Raw genomic sequence first — 26920 nt, 5'->3', positions numbered from 1 at the left:
TTTATCGAGATCTACCAGCCCTGAAAATATTTGCACTTATTTAAGACTCAGGGTGCATTCACACTATCCTAGAAACGGCGTATCGGCGTAACGGCATAACGATCTTGAATAGATTTCCAGTAATTCTATTGGCTGAAATTTTTGACAGATGAATTTTACAGATAAAATTTCTGACAGATGAATTTTTCAGCCAATAGATTTGCTGAAAATCGTTTCAAGGTCGTTACGCCCAGGGCCGGCGGAAGGGAAATATTGAGACCGGGCGAGTACCATAACTGGCGCCCCCCCCTCCTGTATAATAGTTATTATAACTCTCTCTTTCCTTCAATACTATACTTTAACTACAACTAAGCATATTTATGCTACTTTAACAATACATTTTTACTTAAAGATACTTCAAAATTCTTCTCTTCGTTCAATCTTATTCTACGGTTGTTTTTTCTACTACGGTTGTTTTTTCTACACATCCCTATATCTTTTTTATTTTTTTAGATAAAAAATCGAGATTTGGTATGTTAGTATATGACATAAATTAGGCTTGATTGACGTATTCAACATTTTCGTTTAAAAAATCGTATTTTAATTTTCTAATGTAGAGTGCCCTGATTGTATTAAAAACACTGATTTATTAATTTAAACAAGGAGCCTTGGAAAAATAGATTTGATCGTCTAATGTTTTTCGTGTCTTGTCCAGGCCGGTTAAAATATACTGAAATCGTATTTTTAATAATATCTCAATTTTTTCAAATGGAACAAGTGTGGCTTATTTGTAAATTTGGAAAAAGCATTTTTTACGAATAATTTGAAACACACGAAATACACACCTGGTATTTCGAGTCAATATAAACAATGACACCGCACACCGTGATAACAACTTAGAAATTCAAACTACAAAGAATGTCTGCGAAAACACAAATTTTACAAGTTTTAAACAAAAGGACGATGGGGCGATGGATGCAGTAAATAAAATGGAGACTGAACTTGGAAATTGCAAAACTATCGAAAGTCCCTACAGCAGATAAAAACAACTGGCCAGTTAGAATTTTTTTTTATTACGAAGATTAAAGAAAACAGAAAGGGAAAAATGATTGGTGTGCAACCTACATCATGCATAAGAAGCAAAGTTCGGTCTGATTTTAAATGTGGCAGAAAACGGATTCAGAGCGAAAGACCTTCAAGAATTGAAGGAAAAACAACCAAGAAGAGAAGTCACACGTTAATTCAAAACATCTATGAAAATGTATCCACGCTAAAAAGCACTAGTTTGTGTAATATGAAGATTTTTAAAACTACTTTTTGGTAATAAAAACTGATGAATGAATTTTGGTATTAACTTATTGTTTTAAAAAAGTTATAGGAATCTACTACCGTGTATATATTTCGCTGCAAACACTGCCATCATGTATGCTTGTTTATTTGTGCAATCTGCACTGTAGTCGTGTAGATTATCACTATGAACACTAGAACGCTGTATGATTACCAGCAACCAATAGCGCTCCTTAAAATACTCTTGGGCGGAGTCTGCACTGTTATCGTGTATATTATACAAAATCGCGCCCGGTCTTTCCGCCGCGCCGGCCCTGGTTACACCGTTACGCCGATACGCCGATATGCCATTTCTAGTATAGTGTGGATGCACCCTCATACATATTACATATTATATTGTTGCGGACCCGTGTGGACTCGGCATAACCTAACTCACTAATATGCTTAGCTAATATGTCCCTCCCCCATATGACCTTAATATCGCATTAAAAAATAGACACCGTAATGATTCATTCGAACGTTTGAGAACAATCGAGTTCCACTGGAATGGAGTAGTACATACGAGAACATTCTAAACCTTCTCTATGCACCTAATGATCTAACGTCTAACGGATTATTCGAGAACTGCTTAGCTGTGGGTATATAAAAAAAGCCAAAGCCCGGGGCCTGAAGAAGACAGAAATAAATAGACGAGTACAGTTGCCGCGCTAAATTCAAAATAAATTCTTTCTAGATAAATAGTTATAAATCGTTTGTAAATAGTTCTTTAAGTCTACCTGTATACCTGTGAGTGCAAAATCACGTTTTCGCCCAACTCTAATTTGTAGGCATTTGGATCACTAAATGTTTTAGGCAAGTGTTTGTTCGATTTTGTTTTGATATTAAAAAATGTGCTTCAGTAGGTATGGGGTCACTTGAGCCAGACAGCCACTTTCGGTCCAGATACTGATGAAAGTGACGTAAATCAGGTAAGAACGGTTAAAATACGCAATAATGAACAATAATAAACAGGTTTAAACAAGTAACAACAGATTTAAAATAGAAATAAGCAGGTTTGAACAGAAAATGAACAGGTCTGTTGTTTTAAGCTTCAAAGCGGGTCAAACCTGTTTATTCTTGTTTATTAGCGTATTTTAACCGTTATTACCTGATTTGCATCACACTCCATCAGTATCTGGACCGAAAGTGGCTGTTTGGCTCAAGCGATCCCATACCTACTTGCTTCTCCTATAGTTGCCTGAAGAAGCGACAATAAAGTCGCCAAACGTCGCGCGTCGCACAAAATATAATTGTTTTTTTTTCGAGCCTTCCCAAATACCCACGATTTTTTCTACATACTAATTACTGGAAACAAACAATAATCAAAAGTTTTTATTAATTGCAGAATATATTTACGGGACCTTTACTGGACTTGGCATAACAGCTGGAGCACATCGATTATGGTCGCACCGGTCATATAAAGCTAAGTTACCATTAAGAATTTTTCTTATGTTGGCACAGTCGGCTGCTTTACAAAATAATATATATGTGTGGGTAAGTGTGATTACACTGTGCTCAATGAGAGAGAATGCATAAGTGATAGGTGTTGACTAGTGATGGGAAAAACCGATTAATTTCAATAATCGAGTACTCGAGTTTCAAGTGATTGCAATAACTGAGTGATCGCTCGAGCGAAATATCACTCCTATTTAAAAATACGGTTTTTTACCCGTCGCGCGGCGCTTTTTGTAAGTACTCGTTAACGCCAAGCGCCAAGCAGTAAGTATGCAGGGCACATATTCCTTCGGTGATGAATGGCAAGTAGCAAGCGGCGAGCGATTAGCTTGATCGCTTGATTTAGTTTATTTCAAAGCAATTGTCGATGTAGGTCGTAAAATGTTTTCCCTAACCTAACCACCCCGACACGCAACGGATAAATATATACATATACTGCGTCGTATAAATTTGCTACCTGCAATGCATGTATAGTATGTCATATTAAAATCGGATTTCAACTTATTTCATTCTGGGATCGCTTGCGTTCGTCGCTTGGAACTCGCTCGTTCATAATCGAGCGATGTCGGTTATTTCAATAATCGAGTACTCGAGCGAATTTTCGCTCGATTTATCCCATCATAATTGACCTTATTTGATTATTAAAATATAATTAAATATTTAATGTAATAAAAATAATAATATGTATATTGGCTTTTAAGTTTTTACAAATAAAAATTAAACAGAAACGAATAAGTTCGAAACAAAGTACCTAATTTATTGCTATTCGAAATATTCACCCTTAATGTACATACATTTCTGCAAACCAATTCTGGAAACATTTTTTCCGTTCTCAAGCTGATATCGTAAAAACATGGCTTTGAATGTGTTCAACACAACAGCTTCTTGAGGTGATGAAAATCGCTCTCCGCGCATCTTTTGTTAAACAGTGGGGAACAAGAAAAAGTAATTAGGCGATAAATCGGGTGAATACGAACAATGAGACATTAATTCGATGTTTTTTCAAATAGTCAGTTGTTTGACGTGCTTTATGGGAGCTGGCATTGTCTTGATGAATGATGCAACGTTTTTTGTTCTTATTTCTTATATATAATATACAATATACAGGGTTGTTCACCACATACGACACGGAGTATTGTAGCTAAACGATTAGATTTTTACAAAATGTAAGTTTTGGGTTCATTGAAGGACTATTAGAGCTACAACTTAAAAATATTTTTACAAGATACAGAGTGTCCCAAATAAATAAAAAATATTAAAGTTGTATTTTTTTAAATGAAACACCCTGTATATTATTGCATTTTTAGTTTCTACGATTAAAATAAAGGTAAATTTGATTAAGGTTTATTATACTTAAACCTTACCGTTTTTGAAATATTTTCAATTTTGCGAAATTGCAGTATAAATTTTAAGGCTTCATTTCTCCGAGGATATCAAAGTTTTTAATACTAAATATTTACTGAAGTTTATTTATTGATCAGTTATTGTGTTGCAATAATAAAAATTATACTACCTTATACAGAGTGTCTAAAAATTTATTTTAAATAATTACTAGTTCTAAACGGCAATAACTTATTTACTTTAAATAGAACACCCTGTATATTTTATGAGAATCAGATGCACAATTTAATTGTCTATCAAAGTGTATTATACCACTTCTTACCTATTCTTTCAAGTTTTCGTAGAAAATGCATTTTCTGATAATTTAGACCTCATTTATCAATATACCCATGGAATATTGACATTTTAGATTGTTTTTAAAACAACAAATGTAAAAAATGTACAGGCTAGTAATATTATCGTTTTTAGTAAAACGATAATATTACTAGCTCATTTGTATGCAAAAAGAAAACTATCTAAATCTTGATAAATAATATTGCCAACACAGGAAGTTAAATACCTGGGAATAACCCTGGACAGTAAACTCCTGTGGAACAGGCATATTAAGAACACTACCAGCAAAGCCATAAAGGCTCTCATGATATGCAGAAGACTGGCCGGAAATAGATGGGGCTGCTTCCCTAACATTTTGCGCTGGATGTATACCATGATAGTAAGACCCATGATTACTTATGGAGCAGTTGCCTGGTACACAAAACTAGAGCAACGGACGGCAAGGCTAAACCTATGCAAAGTCCAGAGACTAGCATGTGTTTGCATCACAGGAGCCATGAGAACCTGTTCAACAGCAGTAATGGAGGTCATTCTAGATCTAACACCACTGCACATTGTCATTGGTAGATATGCCAATGCGACAATGATTAGAATGGTCACTAACGGAATTAGTACTGGGAGAATTGTCAGATCAGGGGCTTGGAACACCCTCAAAAAGGAAATACCACTCCTGCAACTCCCAGTGGACGATATGCCAAGAACGTACAACTTTGACAAACATGTCAATGTAGTATTGAGCAATAAGAAGGATTGGAAGAGCGAAACGCTTGCCCGGCAGTTAAAAGACCATACCATAACTTGGTATACTGATGCTTCCAAAACCAATACGGGAACAGGGATCGGAGTGGTTGGGCCGAGAGCTAATTACTCCGAACCAATGGGCACTTACCCTAGTATCCTACAGGCAGAAATCTACGCTATCGAGAGATGCGTACAACTTATCTTAGGTAGGAACTATCGGAAACAAGAAATAGCCATCTTGTCTGATAGTCAAGCAGGGTTAAAGGCGATCAACTCAGTATCAATCAATTCGAAATTGGTCTGAATAAATTAGGCAAAGAAAACAAAGTCCTCCTACACTGGGTGCCTGCTCACCAAGGGATAGAAGGCAATGAAAAAGCAAATAATCTAGCTAGGAAAGGAGCGAACACTCCACTAACTGGACCAGAACCGTTCTGCTTTCCAAGTGGTAAGCAACTCAAGGCGGAACTCAAGAACTTGGAAGATTCCATCCGCAACCTGGAATGGAAATCTTGCAATGGTCTAAGACACTCGAAGAAGTTTCTGAGAGCTTATGATCAAGAAAAATCACAGATCTTCCTGGGTCTGAGTAAGAACAATCTTCGGATTCTCACGGGGTTTTTAACAGGGCACTGTTTCCTCAATGAACACCTCAGTAGATTGAAACTAAGAAGAAACGGCGAATGCAGATTCTGTGGGGAAGATGGTGAAACACCAGTACACCTCATCACTGAGTGCGCCGAGACGACAACCATTCGTGCCATGAATTTTGGTACGACTGATATTGGAGATAGAGAACTACCCTCTATAAAACCGTCCCAGATACTGGCTTTTGTCAAAGCCCTCGGACTGTATGATGAGTTATGATTCAAGAAAGGGGGCACAATGGATCTATAAGGTCGAAGTGATTAACCCCCCTCCCACTCATTCTAAATTCTAAAAATTCATTCTAAATCTTGATAAAAGAGTATACCATTAATTAAATATACCACCAGTATTTCCGCCCAAATACTAATTAACTACATACTTAATTGTGTTCGTTAATAAATTATTCTAAATAAATGTGGATTTGAATCAGAAATCAATATAATAATAAGTTATGAAAATGAACGTCTCTGTTGTTATAAATAAGCATTTGTCAAAAAATTAAATATAATTTTTAAGGTGTTACTTTTTACCACACTGTCTAATACACATACATAATTCACTTTTTTAGTATTTGGAGCAATTATTATTAATCAACGCAAGCAGTCAATTAATGTAATTTGAATACTGGAATCATATTAATAGGTCCTCTTTAACAAATATTTAAACAGTTTTTTTTATTTTTTAATGAAGCAAACGAACTATATCGACAATATTACTATCAGTACTCTTTAAAAATTTGGTACATCTTTAAAAATAATCTAAAATGTCAGTATTCCATGGGTATATTGATAAATGAGTTCTAAATTACAACAAAATGCATTTTCTACGGAAACTTGAAGAGATAGGTAAAAAACGGTATAATACAATTTGATAGACAATTAAATTGTGCATCTGATTCTCATAAAATATACAGGGTGTTCCGTTTAAATCAAACAAGTTATTGCCGTTTAAAGCTAGTAATTATTTAAAATAAATTTTTAGACACTCTGTATAAGGTAATAAAGTTTTTATTATTGCAACACAATAACTGATCAATAAATAAACTTCAGTGAATCTTTAGTATTAAAAACTTTGATACCCTCGGAGAAATGAAGCCTTAAAATTTATACTGCAATTTCACAAAATTGAAAATATTTCAAAAACGGTAAGGTTTAAGTGTAATAAACCTTAATCAAATTTACCTTTATTTTAATCGTAGAAACTAAAAATGTAATAATATATAGGGTGTTCCGTTTAAAAAAATACAACTTTGATATTTTTTATTTATTTGGGACACCCTGTATCTTGTAAAAATATTTTTAAATTGTAGCTCTAATAGTCCTTCAACGAACCCAAAACTTACAATTTGTAAAAATCTAGTCATTTAGCTACAATACTCCGTGTCGTATGTGGTGAACAACCCTGTATATAGTATACAAAATATTGAGTATTTAGAAAAAGGTTGATGTGAAACCAATCCAGAATATCCATTATTAAAATAAGTTAATGAATCATTTTTCCATGTTTCCAGTGGCAAATGTCTTGGCAGCAATTCATAAAGGTACCCATCAAACATGTAAAGAGGTGGCAATATACCAAATTATCGATAGTTGTTCATTTCATATAATGAAAATTTTTTTGGTCATTTTCGAAAAAAATATATAATTTTTTTGTGTGGATGAAAATAATTTCTAATGCAGTAATTTTTATTCATAAAAACAACGTTGTCTTAAAGTAAAAGAAAGAGTCTATTTTTCACAAAGAGACCTGATTTATAAATTAAAATAAAAAAAGATTGAAAGTGTCGGTCTCATACATTATTACACTGAAGTGTTGTTTTAATATGTAAATGGTGAACGTGTGCGTGATGTTTTTAATTTTATTTTTGTCTGATGATGTTTGTATGAACGAAACCCGTGTCACTTGTGTCACTTAGGGCTCAAACGCACTGACAACCAGGTCGCTGCTACCTGAAAACCATTAAATCAAATGATACAAAGCGCACTAATGACCTGGCTATCGGCTGGTCGCTGCGACCAGTAGACTGCACTAAAATATTATTATTTTCTGCCGCTTCTTGCCGCTTTTCTTCCAAATTAATAATTTTTCGGATGAAATCCCTCAAATTCAAGGCAAAATTTTCTATAAGATATAGGTAGTGTAGTTTTTGCACACGTGCAAAAAAAACAAATAAATAGTATACAGTCTAGATCAAAGAGAAACTTAAATCTAGTATTTTTTTATCAAGGCTTGATAAAAAAGTCTATATTATAATAAAAGACTAAATATTCAAAACATTGTTGTATGGCATACTCTATTTATGGTTGGTATGATACCTGTTATTATACCTTCGAATTTCGATGGTAAAACTATAAAAATAAAAAAGCATATTTACAGTTTCTGTTTATCCGCCCTGTATAATCTTTTTCGCTTCCTCTACAATGTGTGAAAACTATATACTCGTATATGCTAATTACCCTACTGTAATTACAATTAATATTTTAAATGTATTATATAATAGTAGAACATATTCAAATAAGCTCATGAATAGGACCTTCGCTTTTTAGTTAACTCGGATATTTTAACATTTTTGGTAAAACGTAAAAAATCGTTAGATCAGACAGCTCTTCTGAAACTAGTCGTTCATCTGGACGCATCCATGTACGCAATATATCCGACCAGCCAACGGCCAGGTCGCTGCGAATTGAGCTCGTATGCCGGGTCCAGACCAAGCAGACATAACAGTGACAAGACAGAAAAATTTATGTTTTACGACAAAGTTGTGACAAATCCAATACACTTCTGCGACATTTTTGTCTCATTTTTGTTTTGTTTCAAAATTCGGAGACTTTTCAATGTCCCGTCTCGAGTCGATAAAGATCAAAGTGTCTATGTTTTGTTCGTATATTTTGCGACAAGTTGTCGGCGCATTGTGGATAGCGTGTGCTGCAGTGGTGTAGCAAGGCGGTGGAGGAGGAGCCGGGCCGTCCCAGGCGGCGACCTTCCAAATACCTGCGGGGCGACAAAACTCTCTCCTAGAGGCTCTTCGCCCCGGGCGCCCCTAACCCACGCTACGCCACTGGTGTACTGCCAACAGTAGGAGACCAGTGAAATCAGATATCTTTCACACATGGTTAATAAAACTCATTCGCAACAACTAAACTTTTGACTTTGTTGTACTTTTGTCCTTGCGGTGTGGATAATTTGTCTCAAGTTTGTCTTGTCAGAATTCCTTATTTTTTGTCGCAAGTTTGTCCTGTTTTTGTTTCAAAATCGTGTTTACTTTTTGTCGCCTTGGTCTGGGCCCGGCATTAAGCCCGTATTTATAGTCGCGTCTCGAAACTGGGTCTCCGAAAACACTGACAAAAATAACAGGCTTACTAAGCGCGTATACGAAACCAAAGACTACACACGAAACGTAAGCCTGTTAAGAAGCCTATTATTTTTGTCGCTCTTTTGCATCTCGTGACTGGAGTCGCGTTTTGAGACTCGACTATAAATACGGGCCTCAGTTTTCTGAACGTATGATACCGAGACTTTCAGTCCCTTTTCATTTTATTTTTTTAAATGTTAATAAAAATCCAAAATCAGACTTAACTAATTTAAAATTATATTTAAGTATTTCAAAAACGATAATTGATTAAATTAATTGGTATTCCGAAAATATAAACCTTTAGCTTTTAAATTAATTAGCGCTGTACTGTGACAGACGGAATTTTTTTGTTTTGTATTGTATTAAAATAATTGACGCAAAGTGATATTTAGTATTAATAAACATCGAAATATTAATGAAATATATTAGAAAATATTTATACCCAGTGGCGCAGCTAGGTACAGACTTCTGGGGGGCTCAAGTCTTTTGGGGGGTTTGGATCACCTATAAGATAATATTGATTTGAGGTTGAAAACAATTTTAAACAAACCACATCAGTCATCTTTTTTGTCATTATAAAATGTATTCTTCATTTATTAAACTATTATAGGTATTTTAAATAAACGTTATAAACTCCTATAAATTTAAATGTAGTCCATAAACTAATTTCGATTTTTAAAATAGCTATTAACTGTCACTAGAAAATTTCCATAACGACATTAGCCCTCTTGGTGGTCATTTTATTGAAAAATCGCTTTTAATTTGAAAAATCCCCTTTAATTTGAAAATTCGCCCTCAAAATCTGAGCCAGATAGGTATAAGAAACCCTAAGAAAGTTTGAAAGAATATTTAAATCTGCTTCCATTTATTTAAAAATAAGGGGGTGTAGCATTTGAAATAACGAAATTGATATGTAAAATAGATATTTAAAATATAAGTGAGCAATTTTTGATACCCTTTTATACATTAAAGGGAACAGTCAATTTTTTTAATAAAATTTATTCCTCTCGATTAAAAGTCAGCACAAGAATTAATTCTGAAAAGTAATAAAAATATTTTGTTTCTACATCTTTTCGTTTTCATATAATTAACCGAAGCGAATGAGGTGCGCCATCCTGTATATATGGATGTACAGGATGTCTTAAATAAGTGCAAATATTTTTAGGGCTTGTCTCTTAGTAAAGGTATTAAAGGTAGCTTAGATCTCGACAAAAGAAACATTCTTTCTCTATACCGTTTTCCAAATAAGTCCAATATAACCGAATTATTTTACTTTGAAAATTATAATAAAATACATATTTTTTGCTTAAATTTTGAGAACCACTGGATCTTGTCTGGATTTTATTTCTTGTAAATTTAACCCACTACCTATGTTACCATATTATCGAGATATGTTTTTTAACGTAAAATTAAAAACATTTCGAAATGAATTTTTCAAAAAATTCTGGGATCGAAATATACTACCCCTAAAAATATTTGCACTTATTTAAGACTCACCCTATATATAGATAAAATTATTAAATTTCTCTCACTATGTTATACCATTTTTATTTAAAATATTTTTCTTTCAGTGTAGAGATCACAGGGTCCATCACAAATTTACTGAGACGAATGCTGATCCCCACAATGCAAGCAGAGGGTTCTTTTTCTCTCATATCGGATGGCTATTATGTAGAAAACACAAGGATGTTATTGAAAAGGGTAAATTAATTGATATGAGTGATGTATTGGAAGACCCCGTAGTTCAATTTCAAATTAAGTAAACTTAATAGAGACACAGAGTGAACTTGTCTATCTATCAATTTTTTTAGATATTATATTCCACTGATATTTATAATGGCTTTTGGTCTTCCTACGACTATAGTATGGTATATTTCTGGAGAAACTTTCTGGATATGTTCACTTTTAAATCTTTTCAGATATGTTCTTTCCCTTAATGCGACTTGGTTAGTAAATAGTGCCGCACATATTTGGGGAATGAGGCCTTATGAAAGGTACTATTTTTTAGTTCTCATTTATATTTAATATCAATTAAACTTTTAGTTACGTAATCGAGAACGCGATTTTTCAATTCATTGTTGCCAATCATGGACATATTCGGCCCCGGCCGCAGCGCCGGCGCCGCTGTGACTAACTGGAATTTAAATTTCGCGCTGGGGATTCAGGTGTATCGGCTGTAAAAAATGTCAAGTTACCGCATTTATTTATTTATTTCCTGACATTAACATTCGTTTTGACACTTTAGTTTTGTTATTACGAGTTTTTGGTTTAACTAAATAGTGTTGTGATACTTTAAGCCTGAAAATGTTTACTAGCAAACTTTGCAGTCGAACATTGTTTTTTTTTAGAACCCCTTTTAGTGCGAAGTGTACAAGATAGCTTAATACCCGTAAAAAACTCATCGCAACTTTATTAGAATATTTTGAACGGCAAAGCGGTAGTAATGGCCCTTTATGTCCCTTAAGTGCTGTTAAGAAGGTGAGTTTTGTAGATGTAAATAATGACTGTTTAAATATTTATAATTAATTTATTTTTGTTTCCTAAAATATTTTGATTAATAGAAAATATATAAAAGTGGGCAACATTGTGCCGGTCAAGATTAATCACGTGACTAAAAGTTTATTTGGTATGAACTGTAGATATGATAACAAATAATTTAGAATATAAGTTAATGATTTATTCTACTTAATTATAAAAACCATTTTATTTTTTTATTCGGGTTCATTGTAGTTGACTCTTATTGAAATATTGTCATTTAAACAATCACACAAAAATTAAAATGATTGTATTTTTATGTTAAAATCCACTTGGTTCAAAGTGGGGCTATTTTTATTACTGCCAATTCTATTTATAGGTATATTAATTATACAAAAAATGTATAATAATAATAATAACCCGTGTAGTTGTCGGGTTGTAAAAAGAATTACACCAAGGAACCTCCTGCCTGTCGTAAGAGGCGACTAACTGGAGCAACCGGTCCCGCTACCCTACGTAACCAGATCCTCCTATCCACATACCTCCTCTTTTATCCAACTCCTTCCTTTTAGCGTCCGTTCCTCATTAGAGCGGCTAAAAAGTTAAATCCAAATGCGTCTGTACCCAGAGTGGGCGGCATTTGGTCAGCGTCTGTACCCAGAATGGGCGGCTGTTACACGTTACCTGGCAGATAGGTATAAAATGCAAATTAAGCACAATGATGCAAACAAATAATCAAGCCTCGGAAAAACATCCATCAGGTGACCAGACTGCTCCTGGTGGATTAAGATTGCAGTCTACCCCTGGAGTTGGGGATAGCAGCGGCTCTGAGGGCAAAGGAAGAGGGATTCGTAGGCAGGCAGAAGTGACATCCCCTGCTAGTTCACGAGAGTCTACACCAGAACGACAGACTCGAGTCAGAAATAATGCCGCGGCACAACTTAGTGACGCTGCTATAGCTGACCCACTGACTAACAAGCGTACAGAATGGACAGATGAAATGAACAGATACGTTGTACACGCATATTACTTAGTGACAGAATTGGAGCAAAAAAATCTGGCTTTAGGAAAAAAGTACAAAACAAATTCAAAGGGAAATACCCGGAACATATTTTCACTGAACAGAAAGTAGCAGGACAATTAAGGTCAATCATGAAGAACAAATATATATCAGAAGAGATAATAGAAGACATCAAGAAAGCAGTAGAAAAAGAGCTTCGTAAAATATTACGAGCGAAATACAACACCCACAATGCATAATACAAGAAGCTGATGAAACGGAGGAGAAACAAACTGATCCCATAGAAGAGGAGCTTACAACAAATAATGCACTAGAACCGAATGAAGACCATGATCTAGAGATAACAAGAACCTACAATAAGGAAGGCACACAAAAGTTGCAAGAAGAAATGGAAAGAGCAATACTCGAATATATAGATACAGACCCAGCTTTGATACCAATCTTGCCAGAGCATCATTCATCCGAGAAACTGACAAACACTACCAAAATAATGAATGAAGTAATACTACCATAATATCTCAGAAATTACATAAAAATAGAAGAAGTGCACGCAATAATATACTGCGGAGTAGTCATGGCCGGAACAGCGATTTTTTAATAACAGGTACAAGTTGTTCCAGTTGCAAAAGATACCTGTTCCAAGAAACCTGTTCCAGTTCCAAACTGTTCCAAAACGAAAATTAATACCGTACTTGCGTCATTCTGATTCGGTTGCCATTTTTCTTTTTAAATTTATATAAAAGAATATTTTTTGCTTAAATAATGAGAACTACTGGGATTTTTTTTGTTTTCTCTAAATTTAATCTACTGTCTATGTTGCTATATTACCAAGATATAATGTTTTTTAACTAAAAATTAAAAAAAGACTATCAAATTTTCGAAAAATATAAACTTTTCAAAAACATGTTTTCCCGAAAAAAACTTATAATCGTGTTTCTTGGGTCGAAATATACTACCCCTAAAAATATGTGCACTTATTTAAGACCCACCCTGTATAAGCACTAATGAATAAATATAGATTTATAATTTTGTGATATACTTAAAAAGTAAATTCTTGGAAGAGTTTATTTTTTTTAATATCTACTATATTAAAATAAAAAATTAAAAAATTAAAAGATGTAGCGAATATAAATATTTAGGAAGTATTATATCTGAAGAAGGGAACTCCAAGAAAGATATACATAGTAGAGTTCAACAAGGTAAGAAAGTAATCGGTCTTTTAAACCCTCTCCTGTGGTCAAATAAAACATCCATCCAAACAAAGATAAGGATTTACAAAGCAATCGTAGATCCAATTTTAACATACGGTGCCGAATGCTGGCAATTTACAGCAAAAGAAAGAAGGATGGTCGAGTCAGTGGGGATGGACTTTCTCAGAAGAGCATGTCGCATATCAAGGATGGAACACATTAGAAATGAGGAGATCAGGCAAAGAACAAGGCGAATATATACCAACACCGACAACATCGAATCGAGACAGCTACTATGGTATAGGCACGTAAAAAGAATGGGAGGGAAAAGATGGCCAAAAAGGGCAATGGAGTATCGTCCCCAAAGCAGAAGGAAAAGAAGAAGACCTACAACTACGTGGTTAGATGGAGTAGACCAGTACATGAGAGACAGAGCTATTAACCAGGAAGAATGGACCAGAAATCTACTATATTTATAATACAAAACAATAACCGACTGTTCTTACACTGTATTTTTCAAAAAAATAACTATAATGCGATTATTATATTGCATTTGGCAACATCGCCAGCATTTTTTTATAATAAAAAATGTTCCTTCCCTATTCTGTTTCTGTTTACATTAAAAAAACAAAATATTTAAAAAAAATTATTATAAATTTAAAATTTATAATAAGAATTTAGTTGAGTTTTAATTAAATATTTTAAATAACGGCAACAGCCACACTTGTTTTTTACGCTCCTGTATCCCGACAATAACAGATAACACCTGAACGGTCGCGTCCGCTAGACTTGGCTAGACTAGCGAAACCGATATACGACCTCGATTATCAATTCAAACCAGTTCTTTTTACTTAACTGTTTGGAACCAAACAGTTCCAAGTTCCTAACTGTTCCAAGCCCTAAACTGTTCCAAGTCGCAAACTGTTCCAAGCCTCAAACAGTTCCAAGTCCCTAACTGTTCCAAGCGCTAAACTGTTCCAAGCCCTAAACTGTTCCAAGTCGCAAACTGTTCCAAGTCTCAAACTGTTCCAAGTCCCACTGTTCAGGTTGAGAGTTGAAACAGTTTAGGGCTTGGAACAGTTTAGCACTTGGAACAGTTAAGTAAAAAGAACTAGTTTCAGTTGAGAAAAGAGGGAGTATATCGCTTTAGCGACGCGGTCGTTTGGCGTTACATTATCGAGATTGAATGCGAGTGCACTAATATAATGCATAGACGTAAAAAAACAAGGGTGACGGTTTTCGCAGCGTTGCCGATATTTGATATATTTTATTTAAAATTCAACCAAATTTTTATTATACATTTTAAATAGGAAATCAATGTTTAAAAATACAGAAAGAAAAGAATATCTAACATTTACTATTTTATATATGTAAAATAGTAAAATACATATAAAATAAAAAGAACTTACATTCCTAGATAATAAAAACAAGCGGTTCCTTTGTCGGTATGTATACATTTTTTACGCAGAGTTTTTTTTAATGTAAACAGAATAGGCGAAGATAATTTCTTACCATCAAAAAAACGTACTGGCGATGTTGCCAAATGCAATATAATATATAATTATCTAATTTTGAAAAATACACTATTAAGAATCTAGTATCACAAATATAGTAGATAACATAATTTAAACAATTCCAAGAATTTATTTCTTTAAGTATTTAAATTAAGTTGCAGTGTTTTGAAACAGCTTTAACAGTTGGAACTGGAACTGGTATACGATAGCACATAAACCTGTTCCAAGCCAGTTCCAAAACAAACCTGTTTCGAAAATAACAGATCCTGTTCCAAAGCGTCATCACTACTGCGGAGCACTAACAATAACAAGAGCGATAGGTGGTAAAATTATTATACAGAGTGAAAGCGCAACGAAAATAAAAAATAATAAACCAGGGTGGATGACGAGACTAGAGAAGCGAATTGAAAATTTAAGAGCAGACCTGAATAGAATCATAGGCTACAAAGAGGGTAAGAGATCACGTAGATTAAATAACAGTGTTAAGAGAATTCTAGAGAAGTATAAGATGCAAGCAAAACATGATAAAAACAATGAAAACATAAATGAAGCTAAGAACACGATCAAACAAAAATTGGCAGCATTGAATAAGAGACTCAGAAGATATCGAGATACAACATTGAGAAAAACACAGAACAAACAGTTTACAAACAGCGAGAAACAATTCTACAAAAATCTGAACAAAACAAATAGCAAGGGTAATGGAGCACCAACTAAGGATGACATAGAAAAATATTCGACAAAACTATGGTCTGAAAAAGTAAATCACAATAAGGAAACACAATGGATAGAAAGGGAAGAAGAGGCCAAGCAAGATAACCATTGACGAAATAGGCGAAACAGTAAAGAAAACACATAATTGGAAAGCAACAGGAATCGACAACATTTACAATTATTACTACAATAGTCTGTAAAACGAATAACTTTGAATTTGACAGTTCCCGCGGGCTTTTCTAGTATTAATTTTATTAGGTTAGCAACTTGCGGCCATGCTGACGCAATGCCGTCTCTAATAGAACAGCCTCGAGCGAGATTTATGACGTCACACTAGTTAGATACTACGGATTAATAAATATGTTGTAGAATACATGGAAAACATAATTATTCCTCGTATTTTTGGTTTGTATTTTAAAAATGTTATAGTTTACAGTCATGAAGTTAATAAATACAATATATATACCTATTTATAGTAATAAATACTTTGGTAGATAAACTATGAACCATACAAATGCAGCAAATGTTTTACAATATGGCTGAAATCATACTCCATAGTCAATGTAGATAGTTTTTGTGTGAAGAATAATAATAATTTAAAAAAATATGGTGGTCATCTTTTGACAAGTTTATATTAGTTTATTTATTGCAGTAAACATTATAATATATAAATAAATTTTGTGAATGCAAATAATAATACATCACTATTAGTAGATATTTAATGTTTTTTGTTAATTAGATCGATTTTCAAACCCCAAAATTTAAAATATATTTTACATTTTACCCATTATCTTATGTACCACCTATTCATTATTTGTATATTGTAAAACATTTGCTGCATTTGTATGGTTCATAGTTTATTTGCCAAAGTATTTATTTCTATAAATAGGTATATATTATATTGTATTTATTAACTGTATATTATGTATATTTCATGTAAACTATATCATTTTTAAAATACAAACCAAAAATACGAGGAATAATTATGTTTTCCATGTATTCTACAACATATTTATTAATCCCTAGTATCTAACTAGCGTGACGTCATAAATCTCGCTCCGTGGCTGTTCTATTAGAGCGGCATTGGTCTAATATTTAGAAATGTCAAAAGCTGATGACATTTTACTTTTGTCAATTATGACATTCCGTGTTGATTTTTGCAAGAAGAGGAAGAACCGTCACTTGTTTTATTATTTTCCTTTTCTATTTCACGAAACTAAAAAGAGATACCTATCTGATTTGTTCAGGCACTCAATTTAAAGAATATCAGTAACTTTATTGACAGAGTGATTTTATATTTGCCATGTTGGTAAAAAATAACGGTCAAAATTCAAAGTTATTCATTTTATAGACTATAGCATTAAATAATATATAGCGTAATTTTAACAAGATACTGGAAAATCCTATATAACCCAAACCAAACCAAACCAAACGAAACCAAACCAAACTATGCCCGAGTTTATGTCAACTGGAGTAACATACCTTAAGTCAAAAGATGAAGACACTAGAAATGCAACCAAATACAGACCAATAACATGCCTTCCCACAATCTACCAAATATTCACTTCCATCATCGCAAATAGACTGTACGACCACTGTAGTCAAAATAGTATCCTAGCAATGAAACAAAAAGGGTGTATTAATGATTAACCAAAAAAGGAATTAATAACCAAACCAAACAATCAAAAGGATGCAAGGAACAACTCATTATAGACATGATAGTGACAGAGCAAATAAGAAAACAAAAGAGGAACCTACATTCATCATATATTGACTTCAAGAAAGCATATGATTCAGTTCCCCATAGTTGGCTCCAGAAAGTTCTGGATATATATAAGGTACACCCAATAATAACGGAATGTCTCAAAACTGTAATGAACAAACGAAAACAAAAATAATACTTAATACCGAAATAGGTAAAATAGAAACTAAATATATCCAAATAAATAGAGGTATCTTTCAAGGCGACTCGTTGAGCCCGCTTTGGTTTTGTCTGGCACTAAACCCGCTTTCTAACATCTTAAAGAGGGAAGACACAGGCGTACAGATTAAACAGAACAAAGAACTAATTTATACATTGTCACACCTTCTCTATATGGATGATATAAAGATCTACGCAGCCACAGAAATGCAGCTTAAACACCTAGTAAAAATGACATACAATTTTTCGAATGATATTAAAATGGAATTTGGACTGGACAAATGCAGAACACAAACGATGAAGAAAGGGAAACAAGTAGTAGAAAGGGTACAGGGAAACAACATGCCAAAAATCGAACCAATGTATGAAGATGAAATGTATAAATATTTAAGAATGCATCATAAACAATGCACTGAACACAAATATATAAAAGAAACAATAAAAGAAAAATATTTCAAACACATCAATATGATCCTTAAATCTAAACTCAACGCTAAAAATCAGATTAAAGCTATAAATACATACGCTATTCCCCTGTTAACATATACATTTGGAATCGTTAAGTGGACACAAACAGAAATGAAAGACATCCAAACAAAAACAAATGTCGCCATGACGAAACACAGATGCCACCATCCAAAAGCTGCAGTAGAAAGAACTACACTCAAAAGGAAAGATGGTGGTAGGGGACTTATAGATCTATCTAACCTGCACAATAATAGTATAATAAACCTAAGCAAATACTTCTACTCAAAACAAGCAGAATCTCAATACTATAGAGCTATTGTAAAAGCAGATAAACACATCCCACTAATACTAAGTGACGAAGAAAAAACTTGGTCCATAGTAGAAGACGCAGACAAGCTTACCCGCTGGAAAGAAAAAGCTCTACATGGAAGGTTTCCCCATGACGTAGACCAAGACACTGTCGACAAACAAGCGTCGTACAATTGGTTAAAACGTGGAGAGCTACAACCGGAAACTGAAAGGTTTTTTATAGCCATCCAAGATCAAGTGATTAAGACCAATAACTAGCGAAGATACATCTTAAAGGACGGAATTGAGTCTGACTTATGTCGAAGGTGTAAGAAAGCAAGTGAGACAATACATCACGTCATAGGAGGATGCCAAGCTATAGCACAGAGTGACTACAAATTTAGACACGATCAAGTGGGAAAGATCATATACCAAGAACTAGCATTGAAGTATAAACTCATAGAGCATAAAGTTAACTATTATCAGTACGAACCTGCTACAATCCTTGAAAACAATGAATATGAAATGTACTGGGACAGAACTATAATAACAGATAAAAGACTAGAACACAATAGACCAGACATAGTAGTGAAGAAGAAAAAAGAAAATGAAGTGTTGCTCATAGATTTTGCGGTGACAAACAACAATAACCTAACACAAACATACTGAGAAACCAAATATATTGATTTATGCTTTGAAATTAAGGATATGTGGAAATACGATCGTGTCCGGGTTATCCCATTAGTACTATCGAATATGGGTGTAATACCAAAAATACTAATTGAATCACTGAAGACAATAGACTTAGAAACATACCAGTACCAACTTATGCAAAAATCTGTAATCCTTAACACCTGCCATAGAGCTAGGCGATTTCTATACATGTAACTTAACCGGGAACGTTTCTAAGCCAGAAAAGTTATCACCATCATGGTTGAGACGAGTCACTCCTCCAACCACGAGAAACCAACGGATGTAGTTGAGATAAAACGACATAATATAAATAGTCTTTATTGTAATCCATATGTATTACAAAAGGCGAAGTTGAAGGATTGGTTCCTATCTTAACCTATACATTTACAAAATGAATATAATGAAAATATGTATAATGAAAATAGAATTTTAAATAAAATCCAAGGACTTCTATGTGTAATAAAAGTAAATTGACAGCCACTTTCGGTTAAACCAGTCAAAATGTTAAGGAATTAAATGAAACTATTTTAAAAACAAACTACATTTCAAAATATCCTTAACATAAATATTTAGATTTGAGCACCAAAAGTGGCGATTTTAGGGTCTAATTTATTATGACCATGCTCGGTGGAAAATCCTATACATATATCAACTCGTTATTTGAATTAAAATATTAGAATTTTGATACTTTCAGTCATTATAATTAATGGAATAAAAGAATAAATAATAGAAAAAAAAAACAAATATAGTTTAGAAAAATGCTTTAATTAATTGTTAGGGTTTCCGGAACCGTGGCTGTTGTCGGAACCGGGAATATCGGTACCGCACCTCTTAGGAACCGGGATTTCCATTTTTTTTTTGGTACTTTCGGTACTGACTAATTTTTGTTCAATGATGGTGCAGTTTATCAATCAGAAAGTAAGGGATTTGATTTAAAATAGAAAGCAAGGGTTTTCCCAAGTAAAATCGATAGAAAATTGAGAGATTTTTATTGAAAATCCCCCCCACCCTAGTTGCCCCACTAGATGCAAATCTACTACATTATTATGCAAAGAAACAAAGAAAAAAATATAGGTAACTTAAAATTTACATCAAACAACGTAAACCAAATATCTATTCAAATATAACTAATACATAGAACAACATTATACTATTACAGTTGAGGGTTGGAACCTTTGGTGTTACACAGCAAAATAAAAACACTAAATCACCACAATACACCAAAACACTTTTACTTTTACACTGGACGCGCGTTTCGCTAACCATTTTAGCATCATCAGCAGATGATTATATACTCAGTTTATAATCATCTGCTGATGATGCTAACATGGTTAGCGAAACGCGCGTCCAGTGTAAAAGTAAAAGTGTTTTGGTGTATTGTGGTGATTTAGTGTTTTAATTTTAACATTATACTAAATAATATAATAACATATTTAAACGTTTTTTTTTGCTAAACCAACAGAAATTCGCACGTCACCAAAAACACGTCTTTGACAAAAGTCTGATGATGGCTAGAATTACCGAAACCGGTTACCAATTAAGAATTTTTTTGACAGTGGTTTGGACTTAACATTAAGTTTTTTACCATGAGCCACCACTGTGAAAGCAAACAAACTCCATAACTTATTATATTTGAAACTTAAGGATGTGTTACAGTTGGGAATTGGAACCTTTGGTGTTACACAGCAAAATAAAACACTCAATCACCAGAATACACCAAAACACTTTTAAATAACCATGTTAGCATCATCAGGAGATGATTATGAACTAGTTTTTAATTATTTGCTGATGAATACTAACATGGTTAGCGAAACGCGCGTCCAGTGTAAAAATAAAAGTGTTTTGGTGTATTGTGGTGTTTAAGTGTTTGATTTCGCTTTTTTTGTTAAACATTTGTATAAATATAGTCTTTTCTTCTTTCCTTTTTGATCCGCATGTGAAAATTTTGATTAAACCTATGTTGATTGAAGAATGTATATTAAAGAATGCTTAAAAGAGTCTCATCTTCTTCATTACTGTAAATCTGGTAGGGCCTATCAGAGACAACATGCCTTTACATGGCTGGCATTTTGCTTAACTCATATCAGAGACAAGAGAACCAGAAAAAATGTGCTATAGTAACTTTGATATAGTAAACCATGATTAAATTTATCAAATTAATAAAACCAAATAGGTGAAAATGAGTACCACATTTTACCTTGTTACCTTGTTTACGTTAACTTTTAAACACATTTTTGAAAAATTAAATGCTCCTGGATTTAGAAAAAATCTTTATAGTGGAGTGCCCCGAGACTTTTACCTCGGAATTCAATTACTGTGAATGTATTAATGTGAAACCTTCTGTATCGTGTTTTATAGATAAAATACTAAAATCTTTATCCGTTTTTTTTTGTTGCTTTTAATTTTTTATTTTAGTAATTTTAGTAAATTCTTAATTATTTCCTTCTTAATATTTTGATTTTTTTTTAATTCTTTTGCTAAGTAAATTTATTGAATTAAATAAATCTAATGCATACGCTATACCTATTCTGCTTATATTCTAATCATTGAAATTTTGATTGAAATCGAATTATAAAGGGTGGCGCGTCATATACAACGCGGTGAGGGGTTGTGGAGAACAAAAATTTGTATTGAAGTGAAATTTTGTAAGCTTATGTAAGTCAGTTTAAAGCATTTTCTAAAATTATGTAGAGTTCTACAGGGTGTCCCCAAAAAAAGTTATACATCAAAGTTATGTTTTTTGTAATGGAACACCCTATATGTTAATTGATTTTTGGATTCTAGTAAAAAAATAAAGGTTTGTTTTATTAGAAAAGTATATGACTAAAATGTATAGTTTTTGAAATACATTCACCGGCACGAAAAATGGGCACCTAAAAATTTTGATGTATTTTAAAGGTTAATATATTTTATTTTAATAGGCCGATTTTGATGATTTTTTAAGCAGTGTGTTGCCAAATTATTTGACTTTTTAGTATCTTTTTCTAAATTAAAAATTAAACTCTCCATCTGTTAATTATACGAGGGAAAACAAAATGTTGATATTTTGGTGAAAGTTTGAAACGCCCTGTGAAATATGTTAAAAAAGCAAAAAATTTAAAAATCATTTTATCATCTAGATACATCCTTTCTCTATGGTTTGTTTTTTTGTTAATCTCATTAGCTTTATTTTTGTTGGAAATATTCGGTTTTAAAGAAGGCACTAACATTTTTTCTTTATTTTAACACCATGCACCAACTTATATTAAGATCATGCCTTTGCTTTTGGGCCTAGTCAACACATCTAGTAAGTTCTGGTCCCGAAGCAGGCCTTCTTGATATAAGATTTGCTTCATTTAATCTTTTTCTTGTAGTTCGTTAGTTAATGTGTACGGTCCTTAAGTGCAATTCATTATCAATTTGAAAAGCTGGCAAACGGCGCTTTATTAACGATAAACTTACAATGAGTCGATCGTCTCGAATAGAAGTTCTCATACGAAGGTTCCTGGACGTCTAGATTGACGTCCTCATGGACGTGCTCATAATTCAAAGACCATTTAGTATACTCTATGGTCAAATTCACTGAACTCGGATAAATAAATGATATATATTTGACTCACCCTGTATATCTATAAAAATATTTTTGAAATGTGAACTACCAATAAACATATATTTTGTAAAAGGTTTGGAGTGAAAATCTCAAATAGGAATACTGATACAGAACTTTTCCGGAATACGGCGCCATCTTGTATGTATGCATTTGTATATGTGTGTTTATTTAAATACTAAAGTGATAGCAACAAATTTAAATAGGTAAACTTTTTAATATATATTATTAACAATACAATGCAAAAAGTTTTATAAAAATTCGTTCACAGTAAATGAATTCTGAGGTTTGTATCCCATAAGGGCTTAAAGTACTCTACTATTAAGACAATATACAGTTAGCACTAAGGCCAAAATTATGAAAATTACAATGTTTTTCCAATATAAAGAATTGAAAATATATATTCAATATTTTCTCTTTCTTCAAAATCAGCTGAGGTAGGTACTTAACTTGCCAATAAAGTATAAATAGCACTTAAATATCATCTATTTGTTTTGTGATTTTGGTCATTTTAACGCTGTTATGTTGATAACTCTACTCTAACTTAATATTAAATTAGGGTAAACCTAATTGAAACTAGAATCTTGACACCTTAAAATTTTCATGTTTTAAAGTTTTGTTACTTATGTTTTAGTGGACCGATTTTGATAATTTTTAATCAATTTGTAGCTAAATTATTTGACTTTTTAGTGTCTCTTTCTAAATTAAAAGTTGCCATCTGTAAATTATACGAGGCAAAACAAAATGTTGATATTTTGGTGAAAGTTTGGTTTGGGGTTTCACCCTGTGGAGTACGTTAACACGGCAAGGAATTTGGTCCTATAGTCAACAGACCTATGAAATAGTGTTTATGATTTTATGTAGTGTCACTGTCTTTGAAAAGTCATATTATTGATTTTTGATTGACATATGAATTTGGTTTGTTAGGCAGTAACTGTAACAAATATGGTTTTAAGTCCAATAGTTAATTTCTACCATGATCAATTAGAACTTGGTAGTAGAATTAGACCGAGAAAAATCAAAGGATTTCCTTTGTCACGGGGTTTCTAACAGGACACTGTCTCCTCAACGAACACCTCAGTAAGCTGAAGCTGAGAAACAACGGCGAATGTAGATTCTGTGGGTAAAATGGGGAAACACCAGAACACATTATGACTGAGTGCGCCGAGACGACGACCTTTCGTGCCATGGACTTTGGTACGTCTGATGTCGATGATGGAGAGCTGGCCTCTGTGGAGCCGTCTCAGATACTGGCTTTTGTTAAAGCCCTGATACTGTATGATGAGTTATAACTCAAAAAAGGGGAACACACAATAGATCTATAAGGTCGGGGTGATTAACTCCCCTTCTAAACATTCTATATTCTTCTACATCAAAAAAAAATATCTTTGGACTGTGAGTCCTCGAGCGTGTAACGAATCGTTGTAGCGATGAAGTAACAAGTAGTATCACAAAATTAGATTCATCCTACATTCTACATGATCAATTAAAGCAACAATAGCCTATACTTCAGAAATTAAAACCATTTCTACTAAAGTAAACGTTAATAAACAATAATAATATGACGTTTCAATGACAGTGATATTACAAAAACAAAATAAACACTATTTTATAAGTGTGTTGATCAGAACCCAAAATCAATGCTAAAATTGCTGTAAATCGTTACTGTCTTATTCAAAAGCGAATATCTCCAATAAAAATAAAGCTATTGAGATGAATCAAAAAACAAACTATCGAGAAAAGACTAGATGAAAATTATTTTCAAATTCCTTTCTTTGTTAACATATTCCACAGGGTGCTTCAAACTTTCACTAAAATATCAACATTTTGTTTCACTTCGTATAATTGACAGATAGAAACTTTCATTTTTAATTTAGAAAGAGATGCTAAAAAGTCAAATAATTTAGCTACAAATTGCTTAAAAAATTAAAAATAATCAAAATCGGCCGACTAGAATACATATATGTATGACAATATATTAAACTTCAAAACACATAAAAAAAATTTAAAATGCCTGTTTTTCGTACCGGTGAGTGTATGATGGATAATGTATCGAATGTTATTCAAAATTCTTAGTTTTAATTTTAAGGCGGATTTTCTTTTGTTCAATATTTTCTTTGAAAAAAGCTATAATACGATGCCTTTATTAATTTTTAAATTATTTTTAAGTAAATTTTCGTATTGGATTAATACATATAAAGAAATTAACTTTTATCTCATTTAAAGGTCAATAAAACCAGCCGAAAATATTTACGTTTCGATATTTGCTTATGGGGAAGGTTGGCATAATTACCATCATGTATTTCCATGGGACTATAAAACAGCAGAACTTGGAAACTACGGATTTAATTTTACCACAGCATTCTTAGATTTAATGGAAAAAATTGGACAAGCAACTGATTTAAAAACCGTTCCTAAACACATGATTAGGAAAAAAGTTTATCGATCAGGAGATGGAAGTTGGAATGCCAATGGAACTAGTTAACTAAATTTCCCTCTTAATAAACATATTTATTTATAATAATACTATATTTTTATCACAATTAATATTTGAACTAGATACTATGTAAATAAATTTAATAAAAAAATTAATATGTACCTATGTGCATTTTCATTTAACCTCGAATACATTTCTGAATTTTCTATCCTTACTAAGAAAAACATCTACATCTAGTAAGATATAGGTAAATAGTTCATTGATAAATGGAGAACATACTAATCATATTTATATCCAGACACAAACGTTTTTTTTTTAATCACCTTTAGTGCAAGTAATTCAGAAGAGTAGTTTTTCATTAGTCTGTTAGCTTTGTTTTGAGTGTTATATTTTTAAAACCTCTCTTTTATTTTCTTGTGTTGGCTGTCTTTCACGATCAGTCAAAATCACTTATTAAAATATTTTAATTTTCTTTTCAATATTTAAAAACTTTTACCCTGATAAGTAGAAGTCAACACAGCTCTTAAACACCTCTAGGTCTAGACTACCCCATATTATCATTTCATATTATCAGTAACATACAAGATATTCACAAAAATAATAAACGACAGAATACAAAACACGCTAGACGCTGCACAACCACGAGAACAAGCAGGTTTTAGAAGCGGCTTCGGCACGATTGATCACATAGGTACATGCACTAAGAGAAACTATCTATTTGCCTATAGTATTTTTAGATAGAAGGCTTTCGACTAGATATATCTGTTATGTTTCTTGAGGATTTTATAGATATATAAAGTACACTAAAACTCTACTTTTATTTAAAATACACTTTCAGAATTACAAATTAAGTCATTCAAAATTAAACTTATGACATGAGCTTGACAGTTTTTCAGGTATTTACAGATGGAGGGGTACTACGATAAATATGTAACATTCATCCCTCTTTTCAATTTGGTGAATATCTCAGTGGTGGACGAATTACTCGATTTGATCTTCGTGGTATCATTGGAGTGTGAGGTGTATTCTCTGGTATCACTGGAGGTTCTGGTTCACGAATTGATGTTCTGGTAGCTGGTACAATTGGTGGTTCTTCATAATATCGAATATGGCGTTGACGATCATTTGTTGACACTTCTATTGGTCCTTGAAATATACTTATTTGGTCAATATGATGTCTTATTTGTTTATCTTCATAGTTGATTTTATAGTGGAGATCACCTATTCGTTTAGAAATTGTCCCAGGGAGTCATTTGTCGAGCTTCTGGTTTCCAGATAGGAAATACATTCTTTGTCCCTCTTCGAACGTGCGAAAAGTTGATTTCAGCTCGTTGTTTTTCTAACACTTCCGTTGATATATCGTTAGGTCTCGGTAGATTGAGGCGAGTGCGAAGGTCTCGTCCTAAAAACAATTGAGCGGGGGACTGTCCTGTGGTAG

General features: G+C 33.0%; 1 protein-coding gene across 2 annotated transcripts in view; it reads left to right on the top strand.

Moving 5' to 3' along the window:
- The window catches only part of LOC115891253 (acyl-CoA desaturase-like), a 68310-nt gene extending 42667 nt beyond the window's left edge, over positions 1 to 25643 (top strand). For both annotated transcript variants that reach the window (XM_030911680.1, XM_030911681.1), the window contains exons 3-6: positions 2651 to 2799; positions 10747 to 10934; positions 10987 to 11169; positions 25272 to 25643. In XM_030911680.1, coding sequence (XP_030767540.1) covers positions 2651 to 2799; positions 10747 to 10934; positions 10987 to 11169; positions 25272 to 25530 — 779 coding nt within the window. In that variant the 3' untranslated portion in view covers positions 25531 to 25643. The remainder of the gene's footprint in view (positions 1 to 2650; positions 2800 to 10746; positions 10935 to 10986; positions 11170 to 25271) is intronic.
- Positions 25644 to 26920: the final 1277 nt, after the last annotated feature.

The sequence above is a fragment of the Sitophilus oryzae genome, unplaced genomic scaffold (assembly GCF_002938485.1).
Source record: "Sitophilus oryzae breed Bouriz unplaced genomic scaffold, Soryzae_2.0 scaffold_980_pilon_pilon, whole genome shotgun sequence".
NCBI classification, from domain to species: Eukaryota; Metazoa; Arthropoda; class Insecta; order Coleoptera; family Curculionidae; genus Sitophilus; species Sitophilus oryzae.
The sequence above is the reverse complement of the archived record's forward strand: the minus strand, read 5'-3'. Positions and strand labels throughout refer to the sequence as shown.